Source organism: Chrysoperla carnea, chromosome 3, assembly GCF_905475395.1.
Source record: "Chrysoperla carnea chromosome 3, inChrCarn1.1, whole genome shotgun sequence".
NCBI classification, from domain to species: domain Eukaryota; kingdom Metazoa; phylum Arthropoda; class Insecta; order Neuroptera; family Chrysopidae; genus Chrysoperla; species Chrysoperla carnea.
The window spans coordinates 22,531,484-22,544,569 of NC_058339.1; the positions used below are offsets into that span (position 1 = coordinate 22,531,484).

At 27.3% G+C, this 13,086-nt stretch overlaps 2 protein-coding genes across 2 annotated transcripts; one reads left to right on the top strand and one right to left on the bottom strand.

Moving 5' to 3' along the window:
- Positions 1-1,513: 1,513 nt before the first annotated feature.
- On the top strand, positions 1,514-4,391 carry LOC123295927 (facilitated trehalose transporter Tret1-like). The gene is made up of 2 exons (XM_044877388.1): positions 1,514-1,693; positions 3,067-4,391. Exons 1-2 carry the CDS (start codon positions 1,669-1,671, stop codon positions 4,389-4,391), a joined length of 1,350 nt encoding a protein of 449 aa, XP_044733323.1. The 5' UTR covers positions 1,514-1,668.
- A 1,594-nt stretch (positions 4,392-5,985) lies between these two features.
- LOC123295411 (facilitated trehalose transporter Tret1-like) lies at positions 5,986-9,311 on the bottom strand (the record flags this gene model as incomplete). The annotated part of the gene is made up of 2 exons (XM_044876753.1): positions 9,098-9,311; positions 5,986-7,265 (listed from the first exon to the last, which is right to left on the bottom strand). Coding segments are annotated over exons 1-2 (1,413 nt in total), but the record flags the coding sequence as incomplete, so codon positions are not given.
- Between the last annotated feature and the right edge of the window lie 3,775 nt (positions 9,312-13,086).

Here is a 13,086-nt window from a genome sequence, read left to right on the forward strand (position 1 = left end):
TCTCATTTATTTCTATGCAACCATAATTAATCACACAGCGAAGTGAGCGGGGTACAGCTAGTATTAGTATAAATAGCAGCAACCTTCAAATATAGTTTTATTGTTTGAAAATGCGTTTAACTAAGACGAAACATATATAATAGTAAATTATTCTTATTAAATGGATCTTCGTATTAAATTATAGTGGATTAACTGCAAGGTAAAAATAAAAATAAATGTCATATGTGTATTTTTTGTGTAAACTTAATCAGTTTACAACTTTTTCACAATGAGTGGTATTACGTCAAACAAGTTAACATGCATATTTATTTAAATATGCGATAAGACAATATAGTGTAAGGCCGTTTTTAAGTTACAAGACAGTTGTAAAAATGTACGTTTTTATATTAAGATTATGTATGCAGAATTTCATTCCATTTGGATTATTATATTAATTGATTCGTAAAGTTGCAAAATTCTTAACCAAATTTTAAATTTATTATTGCCACAGCGTTATGTGGGTGATTCATTTCCATCTAAATCCATCCCGGTCTTTGGGAGACCGTCATGAATTAAATGTAACACTTAATTACAGACAAACAGGAAAGCATAACTCTTACTTTACGATCACGTAAAATTATCTCTCGGGTTCTCTTCGAGGCCGAACAGAAAACATGTATAATGTTGTAAGCTATTCAAAGAAAAAGTATTTTTGGGAGACATTTCATAATGAGGTTGAATGACTTTTAACGGTTCTATAAATGTCATTCCTTGTGTATTTAATTTAATAAATCAATTTAAATTGAATTAATTATCAATTGTGATAAAAATAAAAATTAAATTAATTATCTTTATTTTGTTATAAAGGTCATGACCTTTCTTAATTAAATATTTCAATATCAAGTTCAAACAAACACCAAAAAAATTCAGAACATAAAAAATTCAGAGTAGCAGGGCTGCATCCTTAAAATCATATATCCCGCTTATTAAATATCTACTTACTTTTAGCTCCTTTTTTTTGTCATGGAATTTTTGTCTTTTCATGTTTTGGAAACTATTTACAAAAACAAGGTGAGAATGACCTATAATTAATAAACGTGAGCGCCCCTACGTTGGAATTCAAGCATCGTGAAGTGTTTTAAGCGTATTCTCCACCCACCATTAAGACTTTTTCGGCAATCGTTTTAACCTAAATCTTGATGTATGATTTTGTTATACTATCCTTTTTGGTCTTAAAGATGCCAATGTTGTAAAAATAATTAAAACATTTAAGATATGGATAGATAAAAAAATTCCAATACACGATAGAATGTGCTTATTAAATTCATTAAAGCAATTTTAAAGTAAATTTTTCTCTGTGATAAAACTTCTTTAGAAGAAGTAAGATTTAATAAATCTCTCTTACTTTTTATAAAAAAAAAAATTTATATTTCAAAATAAAGGATTTTATCACACAGAAAGTTTTCAAAAATTTGATTCAGATTATGTATTTTATTTTAATTGAATAATTCATTCATTTGAGAATAATATTTTTTATTTACATTGTTAATCAATTTAAATAATACCAACTATACAATTTAACAACTGTAGATTTATAGTTTTTAATATTGTTAAATTATAACAATTTAAAAATCTAAACTTGTCCCTTGTGTGGAATGTCGTTTAGTTTAAAAGCAACGTTAGTTTACAATGCAGCTGCGAAATGCATTAATAAGTAAGTTAAATTTAAATATATTTATCTTATCAACCACTAAGTTGGACAAAAAAAGTTACTTAAGTACTCTACTAGTTATTTAAGTTGGCACGTTTTTCAGTTTTTATTAATTAGATATTAATTTGATTAATTAGACATTGTTTAGATATTACCTAGAAAAAGGTAGATATTACCTAGACACTAAGCCATAATTCCAATTATCATAATAATTATCTAAAAACAATTAAATTAAATTACGTAAACCATTATTTTAATATTAAAAAAATAGCACCAATTATTTCGACTGTGTTATGCTTTTTTAGAATGACAGTTACTGTCTGATTTTATGTTTTGGAACTGCTATGCATATGTCTTTCAGAATTATTTTAAAGATTGATTGACACCTTAAAATAAATGTTCAATCCCAATTTTTGACTTTCAATTTTCAAGAATTTTTTAATCTGCTAAAATAAAGTATAATTAAAGCATAATAATTCAAAACAAATTGTAGGAACTTTCAAGCTTTAGTAGGTCACAAAAGTAGATCTTCCCGGAATTAAAAGCTGCCAGGAGGACCGCATTTTCATGAGAATTAAAGAGGTTATATTGAAAAGAAAGTTTGTCGTACCTTTTTTATGTTTTGATCAGCACAAAAACTGATTAATTTACTACGGGAACTAAAATTAATGCTTTCCGCTTTCCAGTTTACTTTAATAAGGGACTGGAAACATGCTCAAAAACTTCAAGCCTTTAATTAATCAGTTTTTTGTGCTGAATTTTGTGCCATTAATTTTCGTGCAAATGACTTGAAACTTTTTCATTTTCAAGTTTTTTTGTAATACTTTCAAAGATGTATGGTATACTTTTTTCAAAAAACGTTCAATTTTTCAATTATATAACGTTAAGTACTCAAAATTTCAATCGCCAATAACTCGAAAAGTATTAATTTTTCGAAATATACTTGAATAACATGTTTTGCTTAGATGTCATTTTCAAACATATATTTTTCCGGCTCCTAGAAGAGGTGGTTATCACCCCCTGAACAAAAGCAGTACTCGGTACCATTTAACTTTTGAGCTAGGGGGTAAACAATACTTAATTCCAAATTTTCATCCAAATCGGTGCTATCAGTAAAAATTTCGAGATTTCTTCTTTATTTCTCGTCGTATATTGGAATAAATTATTAATCAAGCTGCCAAATAATTCATAAATAATTATTTCTTGAACTGTGATGTTTATTCAAATGATACAATCAGGGGACATTTTTATTTCTGGTCTAGTTCTTCATAGTCTTTTATCAAATAGAAATAGTTTATTGACTTGCTGATAACTTTATATTTTATAGAAATTATTAGTTTGTCACAAAAATTATTAATTGTTTGTTTCATTTTCAGTTAGTTTGAGCAACATTCTTTATGGATTACAATTTTTATGGGCAAGTGCAGTAAATTCCAATAAAGATGATGAAAATCATCAACGTTTTACGTCCAATGAAATCGTATGGTTATTAAGTATTTATCCAATTGGTGAAGCCATTTCGCCAATTTTAATATTAATATTTGGAAATGCAGCTGGACGAAAACAAATTTTATTGTATACGATGGCGTTGTTAAGCGTGACGAATATATTTTTGTATAGTAGTAATTTGTATGTAATTCTATTCACACGAATTTTATCTGCAATTTTACTTGGTTTTAATTGTACTATGGCACCAGTATTAATTGGCGAAACTAGTTCATCAAGTGTTCGTGGCAAATATTTAACATTATTGGCAATAAATGCAAATTTTGGATTAGTCGCTGGATTTATATTGATTGGAAAATTTTCACTTCAAATTTATAATTTACTGCTGATTATTACACCGATAGTACTTTTTATTTTAACGTTTTTATTTGTTATCGAATCACCGTATTATGATGTAATCATTGATAAAAAAGATAAAGCGTTAAAATCATTAGAAAAATTAAAATTATCGAAAAATATTGAACAAGATTTATTTGTAATTGAAGAATTTATTCAAGAACAACAAAAATCTGTTGGATTTATGAAATTATTTAAAAAGAAACAAAATCAGTTATCATGTCTCTTTGTAACTGGGTACCAAATTGCAAACACTTTTACAGGAATTGACTTTATCCTAATCTATATGTACTTCATTGTTGAACTAGTTACTGAAGATTCTCAATATGAATTTCAAACATCATTGTTATTTTCAAGTTCCGGTTTAATTATGTGTGTAATAACATCATTTTTAATTGATAAATGGGGTCGACGACCATTATTTATTATGTCATCGATTCTAACATCATTATTTTTATTTATTCTAGGAGCATATTTCTATTTACTTAACTATAATGAAAGTATCAAAAGATTTGGGTATGTTGTAATTATTTGTTTAGTTCTATATAAAATTTCTATATCAATCGGCTTATCCAGTTTACCAAAAGTCTGTGCTGGAGAATTATTTGAACCAAAGTTTGTTCACATTGGCTCAAGTATTTCGAGAACATTGTATAATTTGTCTAGTTTTTTAATTGTATGGACGAATTCTTATTTAATACAAATTATTGGCATGAGTGGTATTTTTATTGAATTTGGTGTAATTTGTTTAATTTTTGGTGTTGCTTTTACATTAATTGTACCTGAGACAAAAAATAAATCCTTGGAACGGATTCAACTGGAATTAAAACAGTATAAAATTAATTCAAAAAATATATAAACAAAAGTCATAAAGTAGGTATTTAATCTAGATGTGATGACTAATAAAAAGAGATTTCTAATGTGTTCTGTATGTTCTTTATGCATACATTTTTTGCATATCATTTTCTAATAACACTGAGTGTAAAAACATTTCTTATTTACAAATTTTTTTCGGAAATCGTTATCTTTTGGAGGAAATCCCACTTAAAAATCTACCATCGAAAGAAAACATTCTGGCTACAGAAAAATGTTTCAGTCAAAAGTGTCAAATACAAAATTTACCTCTACCCATGACCTTGACCTGAAATTTGAGTTTCACGGTCGTTTAATCTTGATCTTCAAAGTATCTTGAAAATTTACCTGTACTAAAAAGTTATTAACACAAACGAATGATCTTTATTGTCCTTGATAACTTTATTCTAAAAAATTTTTAAGTCGCATTTCCTCCGATTTTGAATAAAAATAATAGTTTTTTATGAAGATTATGAACTTTCTAATTTCAAGTGTTCATTTATCTCTTACCTTTGAGGATCTAAATTGACTATTAAAACAACTCGGAGAACCAGGTCCTATCTAATGTTAGAAAATAATGCTCCTAATCAATCTCCTCAACTACTTTTGTGCAAGGATTGGTTAACTACAAAACGAGCTATTAGCCATAATATATTTAAATGGTTCACAATGGTTCTGGACTTACTTCTTTTTTATTTATAGGCAATTTTATTACAGATATGACATACAAATTACACACGAAACAAAATTAAATCTTTATATTATTTCTCAAACCTGTTTCTTCAAATCGGTATATTTTTTAACCGTAAGTCTATTTTTCGAAATTACTCAACACATGAACTTTCAAATGAATGGTAAATCATGAAAATTGATATTAACTGGAAATCTCGAAGAACCTCCTTCCTTATATCCTAATCCAGGAATAAGGAAGATTTCGCTATATGACAAAAAAACCAGTCTATAGAAAATTAATATAATAAGATAATATTAAGTGTCCGGTAAACACTTTCAATTTTAATTTAAAATAAACTACGTATATAAATATGATATTTATTGTTTTAAAGTTTTAACTCCAGATTATATCCTATGGTTGATGTTGAGTCCTTGTAACTATTAAGAAATTATATCCGAATAGAGCACATTATGTTTTCAAATGTTAATATTTTTATTACCTACTTATTTGTCAATATTTATTAAAGATATGAAAAATAAAGCTTGATAACATAAAAGTATTATATTTTTGTGCAACATCAACAAGTTTGAATAAAGATACAAATTCATTCAAAGAAAGTGTTTTTTTTTTAAATGATACCTTTTTTCGAGACATGTTTTTGCAACACTGCTAATATAATATCAATAAAATACTGCCAACTTGGATCACCAAACGTTGATTTTTAAGATTGAAATATTGAGATAACACAATTTTGACTGGACCTGCAATAGAATTTCACACGGTATGAATTGATTCAATATGGAACAGTCAAAAGGAATCAAAATTACATAGGACAGTCAAAGGATACGTTTAAAATATAAAATTCTTGTAATCTTTATTTTGAAATTTTTGATTCTTTATTATTTTTATTTTTCAAAAATATCTGTATTTCTTCTAAACTTTTATTTTTAGTTTCTGGAAATACCATAATTATAATCACAGTATTAATTGTACAACATAAACAGAATAACCAAAATACACTATATATACCAAAATTGATTGATATTATTCGATACGATTGAATGACAATAAAACGTAATATGTTACCATAAAATTCTATGAAGCAAGACGCAATTGCAATTAAGTTCGAAGGAAACATTTCTCCGACACATACTTGCGGTAATGGTGTAATACCTATGCTCATGGTAATTTTAGACAAAATTAAGAATATAACAGGTAATAATGTAATTTCTGTTATATATTCAAAATCAATGTACTTTAAAAAGAAATATAACCCGATTAAAAATAAGCAAATTGCTGTAGAAGAAGTTGACACAATTAATAATGGTCGTCTACCCCATGTGTCAACGAAAAAACTTGCTAATACAACGGTGAAAACACCAACAGTTGCGAAAGCTATTGAAGCATAATTCGATGATATATCACTACCAATTTCATCGAAAATAGTTTGAGCATATGCTAAAATGACATTTATACCTGTTAGTGCATTTGTTGTGGTTAAAAGTAATGTATAGAATAGTGCTTTTCGATTCGAATCAATTCGAAATAAATCCAAATATGAAACATTTTTGTCTTTTAATTCTTTGATATACTCTTGGATTTCAATTAATTTTTCTTGATTGTCATTACTCACTTGAAATTTTTCTAAGGCATCGTATGCTAATTTCGGTTGGTTTGAAATTACCGAATAGTAGGGAGATTCAGGCATGAACGAAAAACTTAAAATAAACAACAAAATTATAAATATCAATATAATACTATTTACTGTAATTGAGACATATGGCCCCATTGCATAAATAATTAAGACACCTATGTTATATTCAGCCATAATAATTGACCCTAATCGTCCACGACGAGTTGGAGAACTAATTTCACTTATATACATCGGAACAATTGGTGTCGCACCAGCAATACCTATCCCGCATAATATACGACCGACTATTAAACTCCATACACTTGTTGTTGTCACAAATAATAGTGTGCCAATTAATATTGGTATTGTTGCAAGTACCAAGGTACGTTTTCGTCCTAAAACCATACCACCGATAGCACCCAATATGGGTGCTGGTATTGAACCGAATGTAAACGATGAAGCTATCCATGAATCTTCTTGTTGCGTTATATTTAATGTAGTGGATTCATTTATTTTTTGTAAAATTGGTCCAGACCAACCACCATGAACACCGAGTAGAAGATACATCATACTTGCTGCAAAAGAAAGAAAATGTAAATCAGTTTTTATGTAAAGTCAAACAGTGCGGGGACACAATTGAATATGGACTTTGATATATTTCATTTACAGATTAACTTCATGGATTTGTACAACGCACTGCTAGATATACAGCTAGAGAGACTATAAGTCGATTTAGCTAATCAGAAGAAACCAGGCAATCCTGAAGATGAAATTTTGCAAACCTTTTTTATAAGTGAACCATAAACATAAGCGAAATGATATTCTGCTAAAATTGACTTGAGTATGTTGACATTGTTTTATAGGACAAAATGCCCAAATAAGAGTTTAGTTTATCATCAATCCATTCCACAAACTCGACCCCGCATTTCTCCGCTCACGAAGGAAAGGATTTAATGTATTGATTTTAGATTCAGTAAAAGTTTAGGTTTGTTAAAGTGGAATTGTTGTTAAAAACAGGTACCGAAACACCGTTTCGATTTATTTCGTCTAAATTTGAACTATGCAGGTAGTTTACGTATCCTCCAATGAGAGTAAGCAAGAGAGATATGTTCCGAGGTGAGACTCACTCAGTGTAAATACTCTAGTAGTGAGTATATTATCAATTTTTTTATTTTTAATCAATTTTATAGACTAAAACCAATGGTCTTTTCCATTATTAAAATCACTTACAAAAAAAGAAAAAATTACTTTTTCAATTCAAAGCAACCCTCGAAGAATTTCAGAGAATGAATAACCAAACAAAATTATCCCCAAAAACATTATTCCCATCCCCAAACCTTATCATTGGCATGTTTATTCTATGGCATGTAAATTCCTCTTGTAATCCTTTTAACAATAATAAACTATTTTCTGTTTAAATTCTTAACAGGTAGTAGACACTCTGTATTTTAACTATTTCTAACACTTCGGAACATCTTTTTAAAATCCAAAAAGGGTAAAGCAAAGTCAAAGCCTGCCTAGCTATGTGATTGATATTATTTTACGTATAAAAAAGATTCCCTTAATTATTTGACAATCTAAGAAACACGTATACACATACAAATGAATAATAAAAACAAATTAAATAATAAAAAGTGTCATAAAAATAATATGCTTATGTGCATGTTATTTCCCGTCAAAATAAAACTTTATAGCCACATTATTTTTTTTCTTCAAATATTGAAGTTTAAGTTCTGCTAGAAAACGGTTACTAATTTAAAATTAATTGTATGCAGGTAATAAAAAATGAGGATCCCTACATTTACGAGTGCTTCCCATCTTGAAAGTAAATATAACAAATTTTGTTGCGTGCCCCATAAACTTCAATAAATAACAAAACTTTTGAATCTATTGCGGGACAATTACGTTGTTTTTTTAAATAAATTGAAAACATAAACTTTACAAGAAATAAACATTGATATCGCATTAATACGTCATTTATGCATACAAATATTTTCTGAATGACGCGCTAAAATCTATTTTTAATTTCATATTTAAATTAGTTTAAATTTTCTTGGTAAGGTTGTTTTTAATTTAAAGTACCTAAATTTATCAAATTAAATAACATCTAATAAAAAAATAAACTTTTGTTAGAAGCATTCCAGCAATGCGCCAGGTTGAATGTTAAATTTACTTTAAAAAAATACTTTTTTCGATAGCTTTTCTTACATTTTTTAATAATTGCAAAACATTCACCTAATAAAAAAAATATACGCCATAATCTACGATTAAAATGTAAAACAGTATATCGTGAATGCGTTTACAAATTGAAAAATATACCACAACGGATAGATCAACCAATTAATTTAATAAAGTCAACTAATATTTATCGTTTATAAATAATTAAATAATGAAATAGTTTTTTTACCTGTGATAGCACCAAAATATTGTAAAAATGGGAAACTACGTTTAATATTTTCATTCTTGTTTATTCCGAATTCAAGGTTAAAATCCACAACATTCTTAGAATTCATTGCACTAACTTTTTTATTCGAACTCATAATGTAAACAACTAATCTAAAATGTTTTTTAAATTAATTGGATATTAATATTAATTACGCACCAATCACATAAATGATTAGTTAATTGCCATAACTTAAAACAAAAATTTGATTAACCACAATCATTTTAAAATAATTAATAAAGAATAATAAATATTTTTTTTACAAGTAAACAAATTTATTTCGCACATGAAAGAATTAATTCCAAACTAGTTTTGTGGACATTACGTGATTAAAAATTTCAATTGGTACCTAAACAATGTTGACTATTATCACTAAACGTTTATAATTAACTAGGAAATTCATTAATTTTTACAAAAAAAATATTAAAGTTCTTATCTATAAATTATGTTAATTATGTTTTGGTCGCCTTAGACTAGCGAACATTGTAAGCATTGTTTACGCAAGACTTTAAATATAATTTACTTAGTGAATTTATTATAGTAAAGGAATCAATGGCATGTATTTACAAAATCTTAAAATTATTTTTAATTTTTAATTAATGGTAGACGAAATAGAAAAAATATGAAGAAGTATAAATAATTATAGTAATTTTGATGCCTCAAAATTATGAGTAACTTAAAATTAATGAAAATTTCTCAATGCAATTATAGCTGAGAAAGCATTTTTCTAGATAAAGAGTGTTGAAATTTAGAAAAATTGGAAATTTGTCAAAAGGAACACATTTTGCTCTATAGGTTGATTCATAATTTATGGCTTACGGTAATGAATCGCGAAAACAATCGCAAGCACAGATATTGAAAAATATGCAGGGTATTTAAACAATTAATTCTGTTTTATGTTACACCTGCCTACAATGCCAAAACATTGCTAATTAGATAGCAAGTACAGTTTTGAATGAGTAATCGAAGGTTCGCCTGTACATCAAAACAAATGCAAATGAATAATTAAATTAGGATCTGTCATTATAAATCAATTTACAGTAAAGTCTACAATTATAAATCATACTTATAAATTTTTTCAGCGACTCCTAGACTAGACTAATATTTATTATTTGCAGGTATTTTGAAATCATTGTATTTCCAAAAGTATTCATGTAATTACCGTGTTTAATCTCAAAATCCTTTAAATATATTCTAAAGAAATTGTTTTTGTCTGATAATTTCAACAATATATTATAATTATTTCTGACTGCGTTATTAGTCCATTTGTTGTATTATTTTAAATTGTTTGGGTAGATACTTTATTTTTTTTTACTATTTCTTGATCAATTTAATAACATGGTGAGAGATCGTTTAATAAAAATATTTTTTTTATAATCATTCAGTGTTAAAACAATTAAATTAAAAAAAAAAATTGTTTGTATTCTTACAAACTTTATAAGGGTCAACGCCAATGCCACTAGTAATAGTAGTTTAGTTAAAATAGATAATGGGAAGCGATTAATTTATTTGTCACCATCTAATCTAATTCAACACTTCACTGAGTTAATTATTGAAATATCATGTATGGACAGTGTTGATTACGCAAACGTTTGTTTTTTTAACATCATGTAAGTAAAGAAAGATAGCCACTCTCACACACAAAGTAATAAGAGTATCTGTCTTCTCACTTCCTCCAGTGGATATAGTATATACTTTAAAATGGTATAATTATATTTTTAGAAGCATTATATTTTATATTATTATACCATGTATATGAAATATACCAAGGTATACTAAGTTTAATCCCAAGTTGTAACGCTGAAAAATATTGATACTATGAACAAAATTTTGGTATATGTGTTCATAAAATCACCTAATTGGTCCATTTTCGATTGTCTGTCTGTCGTCTGTACGTCTGTCATCACGATTACTCAAAAACGAAAAGAGTTCGTAAATGAGCAACAGGTCAATTGGGTTTTGAGTCCGTAGGACCCATCTTGTAAACCGTTAGAGATAGAACAAAAGTTTAAATTTAAAAAATGTTCCTAATAAAAAAATAAACAACTTTTGTTTGAATAATTTTTTCGTAAACATCACTATTTACCCTTGAGGGCCCAAATTGTATAGTATGTATTATATGGGAATAGTTTTATATGTGTGGCAAGTATGTATGTGTAATGTGACAGAGTAATCAACGCTGTTTATACATGGTATTTCAACAATTAACTCAGTCAATTTTTGTTTTCACTTGTTTTTTTAAATTTAATTGACTTGTTACAATCACAATGTCAAAAAATTAAAGGTGAAAAGTCCCAGATAAGACTATTTTACTCAATTTACATTGTTAATAAGATTTGATGCTAAAATAGGGGGGGGGGTATGTAATATATTTAGTCAATAAATAAATTTGACTACATACAATTTACTTATGATTTTTTACTCGAAAATATAAATCTACATATTTTTTATCAAATATTTTGCAACTCGCTTAATCATACTTATAACCAAATATTTTGTCACAGATAGTTAGAAGGTAGTTTACATTTAAAACAATATTTGTTTATCCTAATTATTTCTAAATTGATAACATACATTTTATTTTTAGACCAGCAGCTATAAATACAAGTTTTATTTAGAACCAGGTATATCCGGAATTTATCTCATGTGAATGGTATTAATTAATGATTGGGGTATATTAATTATTATTGAACGTGTTCTTGGAATCAAATATGCTATCCAATTACTTTCAACAAGAATCAAATTACGTTTACCACGTCCTCCAAATAGATATTCTGAATCGATAAAGCTATGCAAAACCATTGGTTTACGTAAGGAGTTGGTCCTACTATTGAAATTTCTAAAGATATTATAAAGCTAAAAATACTTAAAGCGTAAGCTTTTATTGTACTTAATAATAATAAAATACATTTTGTCCATCTTTCTTGAGGCATCTGTAAATGACTACATGTAAAAACTTTTAATTTCAGTTGCTCAGATAATTAAGGTGTATCCAATTCCATACGCGGTATGCTTAACTCCCAAATTTACCTACAGGGTTGAAAGTGTATATTGATTTAGTGTTATAGATATGCCCATTGGAGTGCCCACAATCCAGCTTCCTTACCACTCTTTTACATAGTGTATTGCATGCATTCAAAAACTGGAAAAAAAGGGAAGTCCAATTTTAAAAATCATCTTCTAATAATAAGTAAGTAATGACAGGGAAATAATATTTGGTGCTCACGATTTTTTTACACCGGCCCTGCGATTTTCAAGTCTCTATTCCTTTGTCTTCATTCTCAAGTCATTGCATTTGTGGAAACAAGGCATATGTGGCTCGATTCGCATGTCGAAAAACTCCAATGTACGTGAACACGAAGGGTATATACGGCTCGATTGGTATAGAATTAAGTAGCTACCGGTCTATTTTATGAATTGAGTATAAATATTCAAATTATAGTTATTTTTAATAATTTTCAAAATATTTAAGTAAATAATATTTTTTTTTCGAATATTTTTATAAAAACCTTTTTCTTCAGAATGGAGAATTTTTTAACCTACCATTAATAACTTTTTATAAATATTATAATTTTTTTTATCATGAGGCATTTTGTAATACAAAAAAGGTATATTATTTAAATACAAAAAATTCACAAACAGAATGTTTTACAAGAATAATCATATTCAGCATAAATTTGCAGTACGTATATACCTTTAATAAAACCTAAATACCTATAGGTGGAAGGAATATAGAATATAAAAACAGCCTCAAATATGTGTTTGTTGTACAGCTGTTCTTCTTCTTTCCAAGAATGGAATGACTTAAAATTTTTTTTCACGTGCGTATAGAGCTAGAAAAAGCAGATAAAATATTCTAAAATGGTTAAAAGTTTCTATTTTTTTATTTAGTAATTCTTATATTTTAACAAAAGTCACAATACCCTATTTTTCTGTATAAAAGAATCTTTTTA